Below are 17,000 nucleotides of genomic sequence, written 5' to 3'. Positions count from 1 at the left end.
TAAATAATACGTAGTGTCAAATATGTGTATTGTACATATATTCTATTCTAAACGCATGTGGTTAACTTCATAATTATTATTATAGCCAAAGAGTATAGTAACCTATATTATAGCTATCGCAGTCCACTTGGTCACTTCTTGTACAAGTTACTGTATTCTTTAGTGGTGACTACCGTCCAAGAGCCACGAATATGAACAAGATATTATTTATTATTTTTTCTCTGTTCTAATCTTCATTTTAACTAATTTTCTGAGAGTTTGAAGAAGCAAAAAGCCTAATGCTGTAGACGCAAGGGTAGTGCGAAAGGTGAAGTGGAAATACTCAATCGCCCTCTATAGAAGAGCTAGCTGTGCTCCTATGATACGATGCATCAATTCTCTAATTTCCGAAAAAAAAGTTTTTAGTTGCTTATATCGCGTTCTGCCTTACCACACGCAAACTGTAGTAGTTTAAACTTTAAATTGAATGTACTGCAATTTTGTAATGACTTAATGCAAAGTCGTGAACTCTAATCACTGGCCTGCAACCAACCTTCAATAGAAGCAAATCTATTTTTGTGGAGTTCACGATTCTTGTATTTGCTTCAAAAGTTCGAAGCACATATGTATATCATATTAATCAATTATGTGATTTATCCCATATCTATTTTGTTTTCTTTACTGCTTTTAAGTCCTAAAATATAATAAGCATCATAGCATAGATCACTTTGGTATCCAGGGAGAGATTACCCTACAACGAACAGTATTAAACAAATTCATATGATGTGGTCCAATTAAACATGTTTCGGAATCTACTCAATATACTTATTATTTTAATGTTAGTAAATACATGTTACTAGTTTCAAATTAATCAATTACATTATCAGAGCCAAAGCAAAGGCAACTTCTACTAACGCCTCATTCACCAGCGTTTCTAGATTTTCTTCTGAGGCAGAAGAAACTGTTTCCGAAAATATTATAAAAAGCGTTGATAACTATTGATATTTAACAGGGTTCCGCGTCATTGGACATCATCAAATACCATCGCAATAAGGCGTTTAATGCGTCTGTTGTTGGTTGAAGCCCAACAGTGTCATGGATACTCTTGCTAAATGATATCCGCTGCATAACACACTTTGTAGGGTGAGCACCACACCCACATACTCTCGGACCGACATGAACATCCATGTGTAATTATACCCATACAATATTACGTTTGTTTGTTTTATCTCTACGTCGTTCAGTTAAGCTAGTAGATTAATTTATTTAAATAAGACCGATATGAAAAATAAATTAGAATTAAAAAACGGAAATATCAGAAATATGTATAACGCCACTGTCCGTCATCATAATGTTGCTATGTTATCAAAACTACCTAAGAAGAACTCGTATCTTAAAACTCAATTTTTCTCTTTATTTAATTTTTGCAGACTAATTTCGTTTTTAAAATTGACTATCATCTATTTGCACATTAAAATTAAGTTAAACTTTATTATTTATGTTGGCTGTATATCCAATGAAATCTTTTATTTTTTTTTCAAAAGAAGAAATCAAATGTCACATAAGTTTTTATTGAAACTAGTCCGTATGAAAGGGTAGGTATTGTACGCAATTAAGCGATTTAAAACTTGTGTTATTGATTTTTGGTGGCGAATTCTAGTCTTTCTTTAGTGTAAAGTAATTTGTGAATTTATTTCTTAATTTCTAAGTGCGTTCAATAGTGTTTTCTATGTGTCTTCGCTTGGCAAGTCATTTTCTTCAAGACAATTCTAGGATTACAATTCCTGATTTCAGATACAGCGAAATGTGTTTTCATTGCCCAATATTCTAATCAGATAACGACAGCGTTGTGTATGAGGAATAACTAAGGGATTTGTAAGGCTAAGGTGGGTATTTATTTGTTTTTGATCCCCATGTACGTGACCTTGGGTTTACGTCTAGAACACAGAAAACTTTATGTTAAGTAAATCTTTATGGTGTAACATCTGTTGATACAACATACTAGAATATACTTGTTTTTCATATATTTTTTGTCTCTCCCAATATTACTACACCAATATTATATTTTTACGAAATAATAATTTTGTCTCAGCATTTCATTTGTATTGTGTCATTTGAATCACTGATATATTATCTTCATGGCAATTGTTTGTTGAATTTGCTTAAAATATACAAATGTCATATTGCAAAGTTGCTTATTCAAGCAAATCATACAACTTAATGTTTTGCAACATTTGCACTGAAGTCATGCATATAGACTTGTGGCTTAAAAAATATTGGTTTACTTACATGATGGAAATAGGTATATTAAACTTGACTTATAATGATAATAACTTTATTTAGTTATATTTGTATATCATAGTATTATAAATTAAAAGAATAACGTTGTATACTTGAAAACAATTTTGAAATAAAATTAGTAATATGCATCATATTTCTAAAGTAATAGTGACATCACAAGAAACAGACAGTGTTTTGTGTAAATATATAGTAGAAAATAATGATATTGTGGTATGGTGGTGCGTGACTGAAACACTCACCCATTCAATTCTATCCGCATCAACAATGATGCACTGATATAAATATATTTTAAGCATTTAGTTGTTTCAATATATTGGTGTGGTAAGAGTATTAGATAAGTTGTTCTGTCTTAGAGTTAAATAGTAACACATTTGTAATCAACCTCAAGGACTCCAATCTAATCTGGGGTTGACTATAGATGTCCATGGATGGCAGTGTCAACAAGCGACTGAATGTTTATTTGCTACTTCCATATTATAACATTTTTTTGTGTGTGATGTGTTCATATGCTTAGTGTTTAAACAGTTATGTTGCTTTGCAGCAAGATGCCACTAATAGATGGTATAGGAGATGAGGTGGTGCAGTTTGGTATAGCTGTTATTGTGGTGGTGGTGGCTATTTTGGCTTGGTTGTCTACCAACGCTCGCCCGGACCGGTATCGCGCTGTCCTCTTCATGCGAGCACGAGGGCACCATCCTCTTACTGTCAGCATAAGGACCAGTAAGTGGTATTATACTTATATTGGCAGTTGTGTGAGATTATCACTAATGATTATTTTATGTATGCTTCCATGTGAAGGGCACATTGAGTTTGCTGGTAAATATTGTTTTGGATAGGCAGTCATAAAATCTTGGAGGTTCAAGTGTTGTATGAAAATCTCTGACATGGACTCGTCATTAATCTGCACTTTCTTCCATTAATCTGAAATGGCTATTATTGTGGTGAAGTTTGCTCCAAATCTTAAACAAATATGGGACAAGACCCTGCGGGGGTTGTGGGGTAGACATAAAAGGGTTGCAGCCAAAAGGAGGAATTTACATGAAATGGCATATTAGTAATTTTGGCACCTCAGTAATGATTTTGTCACAAAAAATTGAGTTACATGGAAAATGCTTCTTTTACATGTTTTGCTAACAGAATGAATTTTAATTATATCCTAAATATAACTTGGATTTATCATATTTTTATGTTTTTTATTTATACTCTATGATTTTGAGGAAAATTATAACATTTACCAATATGCATGTGGATTATAGACATTAGACACACATTGTAGTGATACTTATATTAATTACATCCTAAGAGAATGTGTTCAATAAAGTATTACTTTTGAATCATATATATTTTGTTTTCAGGACTGGGTATTAGGAGCACTCGTAACAGATTTTCTGGAGTACAAACTCCTGCTATTAATCTTTCTGGTAAGTACTAAGTAAAAAAACTTCCTTTATTGAAAAAAAGGCATGTTTAGAAAAGCCTTGTTTTTTTACCTAGTAATAGACTAAAATCAACTTTTATTTATTTAATATCGCACATAATATTATTCCTTAATTGTGATCTCATATAAATATATAAACCTAGTACATAATGTACATATATCTTTTACTATTTTTACGTATGCTGGCTTATTATATACTTAGAGAAATCTTGGGTACAATAAATACTTATTATATCACATATTGTGTTATAGTTCATTTTAATTGTAATATTCTCAGATACAAGACCACCCACTACTGTTGACTCTTCGAACCAGACTGAAAACCGAGTGATACCACTGCAAGAGATGGACAGTATAGTGGATGCGGACATGGCCATGATGGACAACAACCGCTTGCATTTCTACAGGAGGGTTGAAGGTAAGAGTGCTTAAATCCATAAAATAGCCAATTAAACCAATATGTAGCCAAATTTATCCTCTTTCTTAAACAACAGTTTCTTTTTTTTATAATGAACTAAGACCTACTTGCCATTACTTATTGGTTGTGGAATTAGAGGAGATATGTATATAAGCACAAAAGTCTAAATGTGTAAACCATTTAAATGCTATCAATACAATTTTATGACTCACTTCAATAAGTGATGTGAGTGAAAATTAAATAATAATGATGATGTCACTATTATTTAATTCTCTGGGGTCATATTGTGCAATACTCCAACAGTATACTGTTAATGGTTAGCCAAGTTTGACTGAGTCAGACAATGTGTGAAAAAACAACAAATCTTGAATTTTGAGGCATTTGGCCAAAATTGCACCTAAAATCTTGTTATTTATGCTAATCCTATGTATCAGATGGTAGAGTAATGCTAAAGATATGCATGTATTAAGTATAAAGCATTTGAGAGTTAAGGTCAGGGTGATTGGGATTGATAAAGATGAAGATTAATTAAATTAATATTTGCTCTATAAATATAATGAATATTTTATTATATGGTACTACTACTACTACACTGCTATATATTACTACTACACTGCTACTGCTACTAATAAGCATTATTATGTTGCGAATGTGCTCAATATTATTGCAAATCTTATATATAAAATTATTTTGTTTCTGTTCTTTTCTTTACTTACTTTCTTTTATGTTACACTATGGGATTGAAAAACAATATTTTTAGTTGTGTCTGAAGTTTGACCTATTAACTTGAATTGGGATTTTACAGACAAACAAAATTAAAGACAGATTATCTGCAATACAAAAGGTGTTGCAGATTTATATGTCGTAATTTGTGGCCATGTTTATGGTTATAATAAATTCTAAGTGAGTGTGAGTGAAGAGAGAAAGCTTGTATGAATGTGACGATGTGTTATTTAACAAAAGAAAAAACATGGTTGATAAATAGATAACCTTTATGATAGATTTGCAGTTAGAAAGGCTGAGTTTATTACTTTTTCGATGTAATTTATATTGTTAAATGTAATTATTTGTATTTATGGAGTTTATTTCGCCGCTTCTTCTCCATAACGAAACACCTTGTGATGTGGCGGTAGTCTTATTGACATTCAAAAGGGGCTCTGTAAAAACCTATTTTGAAAAAAAAGATTGATTTGATTTTGATTTGTAATTTTTTTTGGCAATGAATTAATATTTATAGCAATATCAGCAATACTCTCTACTGTATATTAACAGGACCAACAGCAGCTCGAAGTGTCGAGGAATCCGAGTCAACGAGCGAAGCCTCGGAGTCTCACGAGGAGCACGAAGTGGAGCCTGCCAGCAACGCCCAGATACGCGAGATGGACAGTATTGTCAGTGCGATGGAAGCTGAACTATCTGACTCGGATACTACAGACACGGCTCGTTGTACTGGTGAGTTATAAGTTATTCATGTGCCCCTTTAAGTGGTTCAAAGTTCAAACGGCCACCATATCGGTCTGACATGCAGATTGTTCCAGGTTTGATCCCCATCCAGACAGATCGAGATGATGAATTTTAGATTTCTGTTCTGGATGTGGGTGTTTTTGTGTGTCCATAGAACCCAACAAAGGGAACCCTAGTGTAACGCTGTTTGTCCACCAACCACGATACCGAGCCGATACCGATAATTAATGACGGCGCCGAAGTAGCGTACATACGTTTGCTATAGCAGCTTGTCCACCGAACGTCCGTCACCTGAGCACCGTCATCCCATAGTAAATGTATGTGTACGCTACTTCGGCGCCGTGATTAATTATCGGTATCCGCTCGGTGACGGTGCAGTGGACAAACACCGTAAAGCTGTGAGTGTAGGAAACGTCTTAAAGTGCATAACTGAGAAAAATATTGAGTTCTTGTCATAGTTCGCTGCTAAATTTAAGTTTGAAGGAATGGCAAATACACTAAAAGATCATAGGAGTAACCAACACACATATATGATTGATAACCTTTTTTAAGATTGGTTATGGACATACAGATATGGATTTATGCATTGTATTGATATGGACCTATGATATCCTTCTTAGTGGTATCATGCATACCTATATTCTAGCACTATATCCTAACAGTGAGCACTTTGTATATATCAGTTTGGCTTATTAATATATCACATATCATATATCTTAATATACATAATTATGTTTTTATAATTTCAGATACCACCAATTCACCATCAGAAGCCAATGACAATACAACCATATTGACTAATGTAAGTAATGCGGTAAAAGTGAAGAGTGCTGTGGTCAATAATAAGAGTGATGGAGATGCTGCAGCCAGTACCACTAGACCAACAACAGAAACGGAATCCAACACACAGAAGATACTGATAAAATTGAAATATATTAACGACACTCTGAAAGAAGTTGAAGGTATCCTGGATGAACCGCTGAAGGATTTTAAATGGTAATGTTGAATGTTCGTACTTTTTTCCAAGTTCATAATAAAGATATTAATAAAGTTAACATTGTCCATTGTTCTGTCTCTATTGAAATGGCCTTTGGTCTTAGTTAAACAAAGAAATAAACAAACTGATAATTTATAATTTCGTTTGGTGGGTTAAAGGTAAAGAAAATTAGAACCATTTATTTATATTATACTTACAGAAAAAAATCTTTGTATTTTAGTTTTTGAATTAATCACTCGGTATAACGACAGATTTGAAATACGCTCATAGTGAATGGCGTTTGTGAATAACTTGAAATGGCTGCCTTGTTAAGTTTGATATTTGTTAAATCCGACTTTGTTATACGACTACGACGATATAATGGTTTATTGTATACAGTAATATTGTTTAATACAAGTCGTATGTGACCCCCAGCCGCCACTTCTCTGCGGAGCTGAGCGCGGAGAGCCGCGTGCGGCTGATCTTCAACGGGCGCGTGCTGCTGGACGAGGCGGCCACGCTGCGCGCGTGCGGCCTGCACCACCGCGCCGTCGTGCACTGCCTCGTGCAGCCGCGCCGCGCGCCGCCGCCGCAGGTACTACACGCCAACCTGCTAGTCCGCTCTGAACTTGTTGCGCAGAACTATAAGCATATGTACTAGTTTTTGCCCGCGGCTTCGGCCGCGTTTAAAATAAATAATTTGCAGCTGCCAGCTGTTGACATTTTCTGCACACCCCTTGCTGAACTTCGCAGCGCAGCAGGAGAGTACATTGCAAAGCCTTAAAACGAATTGGAGTTTCTGTAATGTTTTATTGATATATTTTATGTGATATTAAATAAATAAGTATGACATACAACATACATAAAACTGAAAGTTCGTACCTACATTGTAATGAAAGTGGCGCCATCTGGCGAAAATTGGCCGTACCAACTCTGAAACTTTCGTGTGCTCATGGACAACAACTTTGCTAAAAATCATCACTTGATCAAATACACAGTTTACGATTCAATCCTTACTAATATCGGTTAAAATAATCGACTTTGGTCCAAATGATCGAATCTCCGATTAATCGATCTTAGATCACCATCCTTAATTCCCGTGGGATTTCTGGGATAAAAACTATCCTATGTCCTTTCTCGGGTCTCGGACTATCTTTATACAAAATTTCATTAAAATCAGTTCAGTGGTTTAGACGTGAAAAAGAGACAGACAGACAGAGTTACTTTCGGATTTATAATATTAGTAAGGAGCAAGGAAGTAAGGATAATCGGCAACGTAAGGGCATATGAATGCTGCTATGTACTCGTGGGCGAGAGCGGACGGGTGCGGGGAGGGTCCCGAGCTGTCGCGACTCGTTCCTATATTCAGAGCGGACTAGCAGTTTGGCGCGGACTCTACCGTAGTAAAAAATACCATCCAAGAATTACGTCACACAAATATATCTTGATTTTTTTGACCCCTCCCCTAGTCACATTTTTTTTAAATATAGGAGTAGTAGACGAGTATGCAGTCCACCTACTAAGTAAGTGATTACTGCCACCCATGGACATCTGTAATCAACCCCAGATAGGACTAGATATCCCTACCTGAGGAGCCACAGATGCGCTACTACTCCTGATGACTAAGCTGGAACGCCTCGGAAAAGTCTGTCTCCCTTACCGCACCCTTCAAACCGGAACACAGCAGCGCCTAACACTGCTGTTATAAGGCAGAAATAGGTGTGCCGGTGGTGCCGCCGGAGTCGAACCACAAAGGGTTCTACCACCTTCACAATTCACTTATGTGAACTGCATGCTTGTTTACCATTTAAATCTTATGTAATGGTGCTTATGTTATTATTCACAGCCACCAAACATCGCCGAGAGACAGGGTACTGTGCATGAACTGGTGACCGAGATAATCAACCCCGAAAGATACTGGGACCTCGAGAACATCCTGATGACGCTCGTCTCCCTTGCTCTGACAATCATTTGGTTCTTTAGGTATGTATAAACATTTTTGATTTCAAATTTGACTTGCCTATGTTCAATTCATTTTACCATTAACCATTATTTAACAGTAGCCTTAAAGGTGTAAACGGGTTATTTTTTAAACATTTTTAAAAAGGTTAGGCGATTTGTTTATCTTTTTGACCCAATTGATCACTGTATGGAATATGATGAACACATATAATTATAAATAAAAATTTAGTTATATTGTATGTAAAACTGTTCTTGATAACATTGTTTATATTTTAGTAAAACTATGAGATTTCCGAAAACGAATAACTTGCATTTGTCAGAAAAATAAATTTTTCATTATTGCATTTAATGTTCTTTTTAAAGTCCTCTGACTTTCCAATATTTAAAGTTTGCGGAGTGTTTACTTATTATTACAACTAGTATAAATAGTTGTTCATTCATAATAGACAAAATAAAAGATAGACAAATATTTATAAATAGTTTATGAACTGTTTGGTTTTTTATACCATGTAAATAAAGGCAACTCTAAATCTTTATTTGCTGCCTGCTCTTCCTAATTATTAAAATAATACAAATTAATAATATGTACATATATCAATTTTCCGATACAACACCAATCAAATATATCTTATGCGAAACATGGTACCATAGATCCTATGCGAAATTCCATTAATTTTTCTCTCTTTTTGAATACTAACTGTTCATGTGTATGGCACTTGCTGTTACAACGTAATAAGCAGTGATAGCGCCATCTACTATAGTTGCCTACACTCCATCGGAGCTAGATTAGACAGGGTTATGTATAGATACGTATTGATACCGTTTGCCCTTTGTGCCGCCCCGGCAGCCAAGAGCGCGAGCCGGAGCCGTGCCTGGACGCGCCGGTCGCGCTGCACTAGCGCCACAAGGCAAGCTCTAGTTTGCTCTCGTTGTCATAGATTAGTAAAGATTACTCACTCCTAACAAGAAAATGGAACCAGTTTTGACAATTGAAATTTTCACTGCCATCTATTTTCGTGTTTGAAAAATATTTAAAAAAATGTAATTTTTAGAGCATTTACGAATGAAACGATATTTCTCCGCGCTTTTTCTTCGACAGCCGTTTAATGGCTTCTTTCAATTACAAGGCTGTGAGATATCTATACTTATCTATGCTCGTTGTATTTAGCAGTCGGATGCATGCGAACGTTGGCAGCGACGCCGATGACAGCGCCACCTATATATAAGGCCACATTTGTATCTACAGATGGACGTGTCGTGTCAAATAAAATTGATTTTATTGATTTTCTGTAAAAAAATATTGTTATGCTCAGACCGTGTCTGCGTTGTCGGGTTACGAAAGATACAGATACGTTCATACACATGTATAGAATGATATTATTTGGTTTGACACTGTCTGTAGATAGTCTGTAGATACTATAGTAATTTCGAACGAACTTTGGGAATTAATTTATAGATAGCGTCATAAGAGAAGTCATTCTATTCATATGAAGGCAAATTATAGGTGGCGCTATCATTGGTTACGCTGCCTATAAACACTGCAAAATATATGTTCTTTATAGCGCGGTAAATATTTTTATCTCTAAACTCTTACTACTACTACTACTACTACTACTTACTAGTTTTCATATCGATTACTCGGACTAGTTTCTAGAAATTATATCTATGCCAGAATGTGTGTGTTCGATTCCTAGCACGAATAAATATTTTTATCCTTTTTTGAATGGACGTATATAACCAAAAAATATTGATATTTAAACATATTTGTTTTTTGAAAGCATGTAGAGTGTTTATGTTTAGCAGAATTTTGTACGAATTTGATACAAAATCTATAAATGTAAATCAGTTGGAATATCAATCTATAAATCTACTTCATAATTTTAATATATCGAATTGCTGAATAGTGCTGAATACTGTTACTTATATTATATTAGCTTTCCTCCTGCAGCTCTATCCGCGCGTAGTCGTCGAGCCAAAATGAAGGCTGCACCAATACTTTATCTTATAATATTATATTTATAGCATCCACTTCAAGCACTTTGTAATAGATGCATATAGACTGTTTCATAATTAGGTGTCCAAAATGTAAACAAAGAAATGTCACTGTCAAAATTTACAAGAAACAAAATCCTTAACAAATTCAACAAAAAACTAAAACTTTAACAAATATACACAATTTAACAAACGCGCTATGAAAACGAGAAAACATTCGAGTTCGATCACAATCACGAAAATGAATAATATTAGCTACGAAACTTAAAAATGACGGCACAAGAAATGTTTTGGATTCCGAGTGTGTTACCATTATCACATTTTAATTTTCTACCATAAACCTTGTTTTTATTATTACTGTATGGAAAGAAATTGAGGTAATATAAATATTAGAAAATATGAATTATTTTTAATTTATTAAGATTATTATTTTATTACTTTAATGCCATCAAAAATAAGAAACTACCATTTGAAACGTATTTTCTTGATAGGTTTGTTTACATTTTGGACACCTAATTATGAATCAGACTATAGATGTATTAGTCGCTTTGATTGTTGTTCCAATTTGTATCGATATAAGGATTGAAGACACGTTTGTTTCCAGATGCGAGTATTCGAACATGTTCACGGCGAGCGCGAGCGTGGCGCTGTTCGGGCTGACGGTGTTCTACAGCGTGGCGATCTTCGGCCTGTACCTCTCCGACACATTCCACTTCGACCGGCGGCCCGCGCCGCAGCCCGCGCCCGCCAACTAGAGTAACCAATTATTATATGTAATGGGCATGATGACAAATTCTGAAAACCTCTCCTATAACGTAGGTACATGTCTACTGATTCTAAAAGTCGTATTATTTCGGCAATAAGTTCAGTATTAACTAAAATAATAACATTTTTTATAGCCATTTTGAATTAAGCGCGAAAACGCTCGCGAGTGTCATGGCGTCCGTTGGTGATGTCACATTAGGACATCTCATACAAAAGTTCGAGCATTTCATTGATAAACCTCGAAAATGACGTCATCCACCCTGATCAGCGTTTCAAACAAAATGGCCGACTGTAGTATTTTACACTTTTATTTTATTGAAAATATAATAAATCTTATTTTTTTTAAACTGGGTCATATTTGAGATTTTTTCAATATATTGTATTTACTTAAATCATTTATTCTTTGATTCTTGAATACTGTCATCATGCCTATTGTCGAACGGATATATGTCTAGACGTCGCGAGAAACCAGCTCGATCTTTAAGATTGATGTGTGCGTGACCAGTGACTTACTACGCTCTGCTATTGTCTGCGCGTACCGGATGACACCAAAATTTACGTCGGGAAAAAGCGATTTATTACCATTGTAGCACATTTGAGACCGACTCTCCATCTAGACATTATATCTTTGTATAGTCGTTAGCCAAGCGTACGGAATAGTAACCTGAGATATATATGTGTAGCCTTTTCAGAAATGTGTCGTCAGTCGTGTCGTGTCGATGGTCTTGTGTGTGCTTGACGGCGCCGTGATATTTTTATTCGGTGTTTTCCAAAGTTACTTTGTGTGACATTTAGGCACGACAATGATTCGGATCAAAGTGGCGAAAAATTTATGAGGAAGCACAAAATATGTTCGATTTGTTGACGATAGACTAACCAAAGCTCAGGAATGCTGTGTTTATTACATTGTCTGTAAGACTGGACAATGATATGCAATTAACTTATATTATTCGACGTATATAGTTCGTGACTGATATTCACAAACCTTCTATTATAATTTTTGGCGATAGATCTAAATCTATACACAAGTCGGCCCCAACCAAAAGTACAATGTACATAAAATGTAAATTTTAAAAGATTTTTGAGAAGACCGATTTTCTTCATAAGGACGCGTCCATTAAATACGTGAGGTGGTTTTAGATGACTTACGACCCCCTCCCCCTTGGTCTTCGTGGTCTCAACTTGAGATGAGTCTTGAACCCTTGATGGCTGTAAACAATCGAAGTGACTTTATTCACGGCGTTCGCATAACCGCGATAAATATTATTGTGTGGGGTTTTATTATCTTTTAGTAGACAAACATGTTTTACTTTATTTATTTATTTATAGTGTTTGTTGCGGGACAAAAATATGTGATATTTGTCGAGACCCCAACGAATGCCCCATTTTATAAAAAGTAAAATAAAATTAAACTTGTGATTACACCAAAAAATAAATTATATTTAGACATTAAACAATAAAACAAGTTCAGTACTTTAATTTCATTATTTTTCAGTCACAGTGTAATAATGCAAAAATGAATATAATTTCCACATTGTGACATCACCGAAACTAAATATCACTGGTGCATTATTTATACATAATAGATTAAGTATTTAGTAAATATACTAAAAGCAAATTGTATTTACGGCTTATTCTATTATTATAGGGTAATCTACAAACAAAATTATTACATTACTTATTATCAGTTACCGTAAATTTAACAAACGAGATTTATGAGACATTTGAGATGTAGTGAGTGTTCAGATTTATCTACTGATCATAGTTTAAATATTATATTTTTTTATTAATATGTCATTATTTATATTGTTGGTTATTTTAGAATCAGGTACTTAAGAAATACAAGATAAAATAAATTAATAAGTAACGGAATGCCAAATATTGTTGGACCATTCAAAAATAAAAGAAAACAAATATTTGTGGTCGGCTGATTATGGTGAAAAGGATCCTTTATTTATGTATCAAAATAGTACAGGAGATTTTTATCTTAATTATAAAATTTATTGTACTTGACAATTACATTTCTTGGAATTACTTGTTTTTACTTTGGCCGTCCAGAAAATCTCAAAAATGGTATGCACCATCTATTTACTTACAAAAATTAGTCAGGAATTGGTCTCAGGTGGAAAGCGTGTAAATAATTATGGTATGGAATGATTTTATATTTATTTAGATTTAAGATTATTTTACAAAATTTTTAGCAAGATTATAATCTCTTTCTCAATTTCAAAATCTTTGCAACAGCTTCTGAATTGTGTAGACATTGCCTTTGTGAAATAATTTTCTATGCTGCTGTCATTTATATTGTTATTTAATTATAAGGTAATATATTAATAAATAATGTTTTTTTAATTGTTTATTTTATTCAGTTAGTGGTTTTGCAAGGAAATTAATTTTTAGTGTTTCAAACTAAGTCACACGTTTGTTGTAAAACTGATATGGATATGATGAAGATGACAATTTTCTAAATATATTACGATTGGTAGCAAACGAGTATGGTTACAGTCGTATAAATAAAAAATCTATGTATAAATAATAAAATTTTATTATTCAATATCTATATATAACAATATAATAAAAATTCCAATTTCACACCTTCAATGTTGATTACCTGGAATAGATAATTTTATTTGTTAAAATTTACATATAAATTTCAATAAAAATTATAAAATTCAAATGAAGTTTGTTTCCCGTTGGATTGAGGTTTACTGAAAATATAAATTACAATAACCTCACCTAAACGAGATATTACTATTTCCAAATTTATTGTTTTCATCAACAAAATTACATTGAGGAAATTATCTAAATAAATTTGGACGAAAATGAATCAATATTCAACAGATTGGCGCTCCTACCCACGAATTGTACGTAAAGTAGCATTTTTAAAATCAGGAGTTATTATATTATTGTAAAATAAATAGGTATATTGTCAGATGTAATAAATATTAGGAGAAATTAATTCACAAGTCTTGAATAAGATTGATGTATAGAATATATATAATAAATTGAAATTATTCATCAAGAAATAGGAATTGACAAGACTGAAGCATCTAATACATAATTATAAAAAAAGAATGTATAATAATTACCTGGTATGTTTCAGATGGGTGCACTCCAAAATTACACTATCTGCAAAGAAGAAAAGAAATGTTAAAAAACATTATTTACTATCACATAGATTAATAAAGTTTTGTAAAAATATTCAGCCATCCAAGGAAGTTTAAAATGCGTGGTAATCATGGTTGCGCATTCATAAAGCATTGTATCATCATTATAATTATTAACAAAATATATTCAAGGAAAGAGAAAAAGTGATTACCTGATTGATGATGATTAATTTTTTATCATTCACTCCTTTTTGTTCACTTCAAGTTCTGAAACAGAAATGATTGATCTGATTAAAGTTTGATGGAAAATGTTTTATCTAAACTGTATTTATTTCAAAAGTAAAATAATCAGAAAATAAGCTAGGTGAGTGTTCAGCAAAACCTTTCAGATTGGTGCATGACATAGAACAGTTCATCACATTAAACTTTAACAATGGGGATTATAAAAAATTAACAACACATTTTTTAAGTTATATTCACATTAGTATAAATATATTACCTGTTTTACACTTCTACAGGAGCAAATTTCATCTGAAATAATAAGAATAATGTTAATATTCAACAAGACTATTCAGGAAAACATATCTTCATATTATTGTCAGAATCATACTCACATTCAACAAAATCTGTATGTAGGTAGTTTATTACATAAAATAAAAAAGACAAAATGAAGGTCATATTTTATTAAAGCCACTGGCTTTCCATCTGAGAGAGACCATAACAAATAGAAAGTCAATGACAAGAAAGAATGTATATCTATCGCTTCCTGTGCAACTGGAGCGTGTTGCGTCTGATCCAGGCGGCGCGGCGGGAACCTCCCTTGGTCTGCGAGAAGCGGTGACCCTTGCCAAGACCGCGCGAGCTACGTCCGGCCGACGTGAGACCACGCATCTCACGGTGCTTGTGCACCGCATTCACGATCCAGTTGATCTTGGGATCCCGACGGATAGCCTATGAGGACAATAAAATCATACATAAATAACAAGTTATATGTAAAGTGTAACTTGAAGGAATTGAAAATAAGTGTCAGTAATACATAAGTAGGTAATTTCTCATCAAAACCTTGCAGAGTGGTGCATGAATATTTCATCATTAAAATATTTTCTTCTTTTTAAACACCATATTAAAAATATAAGAAATTCTTACCTTGTGTGAAGGATCAATAAGGATGACTTCATAGTATTTGTAGGAGGAATCTTGAGCAACCCAGTAAGAGTTGAGCACTCGCAGACCACCACAGCGGCGACCAACACGTTCCTAATGAAAAAAAAGTTAATAAAGCTGATAAATTTGAGCAAATTTTTCAGTTTCAATATTAACAGTGATGTACAATGATTTTCTCAATGGTGTCAATGTGGTATGTCTGGGTCTATGAGGTAGTCCAAAACCATGATAATTTGATAAAAAAAAAAATTGATATAGTTATAAGGGATTTCTTAAAGATTTAAGTATGTGAATATACTCAGCTCTTTTTGTAGTAACAAAATTAATCAACATGAGTTCCAACATGAAGGGGAGACTAAATAAGTAAGCCACGAACATAAAACAATGTGGGATAATAAATTAAACTAACCTCAGCAATGGACTGCAAGTTGCGTGTGGGCTTCAGCTGGTTGACTCCGTGGCTCTTGGGCTTGCCGTAGGTGGCTCCCTTGGGGACCGGGCGCTTGCGGCCACCGCGGCGCACACGGATTCTGAAGATCACGTAACCTGCAAATAAGGAAAAATATAAGAACACGTGTTTAAATGTAAATTATTTATTGCATGAATATATGAATATAAAGGAACTTTAGTACTTCGAAAGGGATAATTATAACGGGGTAGTATACTAACGTGTTGATATTTATATACTAACAAACTATGCGGCATGACTTTCGAGTATCACGTGTGAAATATAAACGTATGATCTGAATGTAGTAAACTTACCCTGCTTAGCACGGTATCCCAGCCTCCTAGCTTTGTCGGGCCTAGTGGGCCTTGGGGCACGGTGCATACGAGTCAACTGGCGGTACTGCCAGACCCTCACGCGCAAAAGAAAACGCATAACATCGCTCAGCTTTTTGCGATATAGCTCCTGAATATATCTATACGCGCCCATCTTGGGAAGCCTGTGGCAGACCTAGCAACAAAATCAATACACATTGATCAGAAGTCACATCATCGGTCTGGCCACAAACGAAAAGTTTCCAAAATCGACATGAACATGTTGAGTGACTATTTCTGGAATATCGAAATCATTTATTAACACTGTTACTGTAACAAAATACACTATCGATTAAACAAAGGGACTTAAGCTTACGTTAAAATCTTAAAAATATATTGATTTATAAAAGAAATAAGACCGATTAAAATAGATATACAAAACACATACGTCTCGCGTACTCCACAGTTAAACCGGAAAAGAGAACTGACAGGATTGACAAACTTGACAGTGGGCGACGGTCATATTCCATAAACATCGATATTTCGAAAGTTTGCGGTGTTACCCCTTAATACAAATCCAAATCGAACAAGATCCGACTTTAGGCAGATCATAAAATAATGCGAAAATATATTCATAAAGACATACGACAAAGGCATTTTTATGAATTAAATATT

At 34.1% G+C, this 17,000-nt stretch overlaps 2 protein-coding genes and 1 long non-coding RNA gene across 6 annotated transcripts; 1 reads left to right on the top strand and 2 right to left on the bottom strand.

The window, feature by feature from the left end:
• Positions 1 to 1,535: 1,535 nt before the first annotated feature.
• Positions 1,536 to 12,805, top strand: LOC140742309 (uncharacterized). Of its 4 annotated transcripts, none has more exons than XM_073073192.1 (10): positions 1,536 to 1,574; positions 1,774 to 1,865; positions 2,822 to 3,000; positions 3,636 to 3,701; positions 3,996 to 4,136; positions 5,409 to 5,588; positions 6,350 to 6,596; positions 7,012 to 7,171; positions 8,423 to 8,559; positions 11,135 to 12,805. In XM_073073192.1, the coding sequence occupies exons 3-10, from the start codon at positions 2,826 to 2,828 to the stop codon at positions 11,283 to 11,285; spliced, it is 1,257 nt and encodes a 418-aa protein (XP_072929293.1). In that variant the 5' UTR covers positions 1,536 to 1,574; positions 1,774 to 1,865; positions 2,822 to 2,825; the 3' UTR covers positions 11,286 to 12,805. The 4 variants fall into 4 exon arrangements, with proteins under 4 accessions (XP_072929293.1, XP_072929292.1, XP_072929296.1 ...); XM_073073191.1 differs by having other exon boundaries at positions 1,568 to 1,687; XM_073073194.1 differs by lacking the exon at positions 1,536 to 1,574 and adding an exon at positions 1,590 to 1,656.
• A 1,017-nt stretch (positions 12,806 to 13,822) lies between these two features.
• LOC140742311 (uncharacterized) lies at positions 13,823 to 14,895 on the bottom strand. Its single transcript, XR_012102264.1, has 3 exons — positions 14,615 to 14,895; positions 14,385 to 14,424; positions 13,823 to 13,906 (listed from the first exon to the last, which is right to left on the bottom strand). It is a non-coding gene; the product is annotated as an uncharacterized LOC140742311 (long non-coding RNA).
• A 175-nt stretch (positions 14,896 to 15,070) lies between these two features.
• Positions 15,071 to 16,930, bottom strand: RpL15 (ribosomal protein L15). The gene is made up of 5 exons (XM_073073196.1): positions 16,774 to 16,930; positions 16,329 to 16,521; positions 15,976 to 16,112; positions 15,549 to 15,659; positions 15,071 to 15,353 (listed from the first exon to the last, which is right to left on the bottom strand). Exons 2-5 carry the CDS (start codon positions 16,498 to 16,500, stop codon positions 15,159 to 15,161), a joined length of 615 nt encoding a protein of 204 aa, XP_072929297.1. The 5' UTR covers positions 16,501 to 16,521; positions 16,774 to 16,930; the 3' UTR covers positions 15,071 to 15,158.
• Between the last annotated feature and the right edge of the window lie 70 nt (positions 16,931 to 17,000).

This window comes from Epargyreus clarus, unplaced genomic scaffold (genome assembly GCF_041222505.1).
Source record: "Epargyreus clarus isolate Ecla_fem2 unplaced genomic scaffold, WU_Ecla_fem_2.2 ptg000005l, whole genome shotgun sequence".
NCBI classification, from domain to species: domain Eukaryota; kingdom Metazoa; phylum Arthropoda; class Insecta; order Lepidoptera; family Hesperiidae; genus Epargyreus; species Epargyreus clarus.
Note: the sequence above shows the minus strand (reverse complement) of the source record. Positions and strands in the feature narration are given on the sequence as shown.

Bases quoted from the DNA above. Each gene is read 5' to 3' on its own strand.
- LOC140742309 (XM_073073192.1), top strand. From the start codon at position 2,826: ATGCCACTAATAGATGGTATAGGAGATGAGGTGGTGCAGTTTGGTATA. The intron at 3,001-3,635 runs GTAAGTGGTATT...TTTTGTTTTCAG, and splicing joins TACTGTCAGCATAAGGACCA to GACTGGGTATTAGGAGCACT. The intron at 4,137-5,408 runs GTAAGAGTGCTT...GTATATTAACAG, and splicing joins TTTCTACAGGAGGGTTGAAG to GACCAACAGCAGCTCGAAGT.
- RpL15 (XM_073073196.1), bottom strand. From the start codon at position 16,500: ATGGGCGCGTATAGATATATTCAGGAGCTATATCGCAAAAAGCTGAGC. The intron at 16,113-16,328 runs GTAAGTTTACTA...CCTTATTTGCAG, and splicing joins GGGATACCGTGCTAAGCAGG to GTTACGTGATCTTCAGAATC. The intron at 15,354-15,548 runs GTAAGAATTTCT...TTGTCCTCATAG, and splicing joins TTATTGATCCTTCACACAAG to GCTATCCGTCGGGATCCCAA.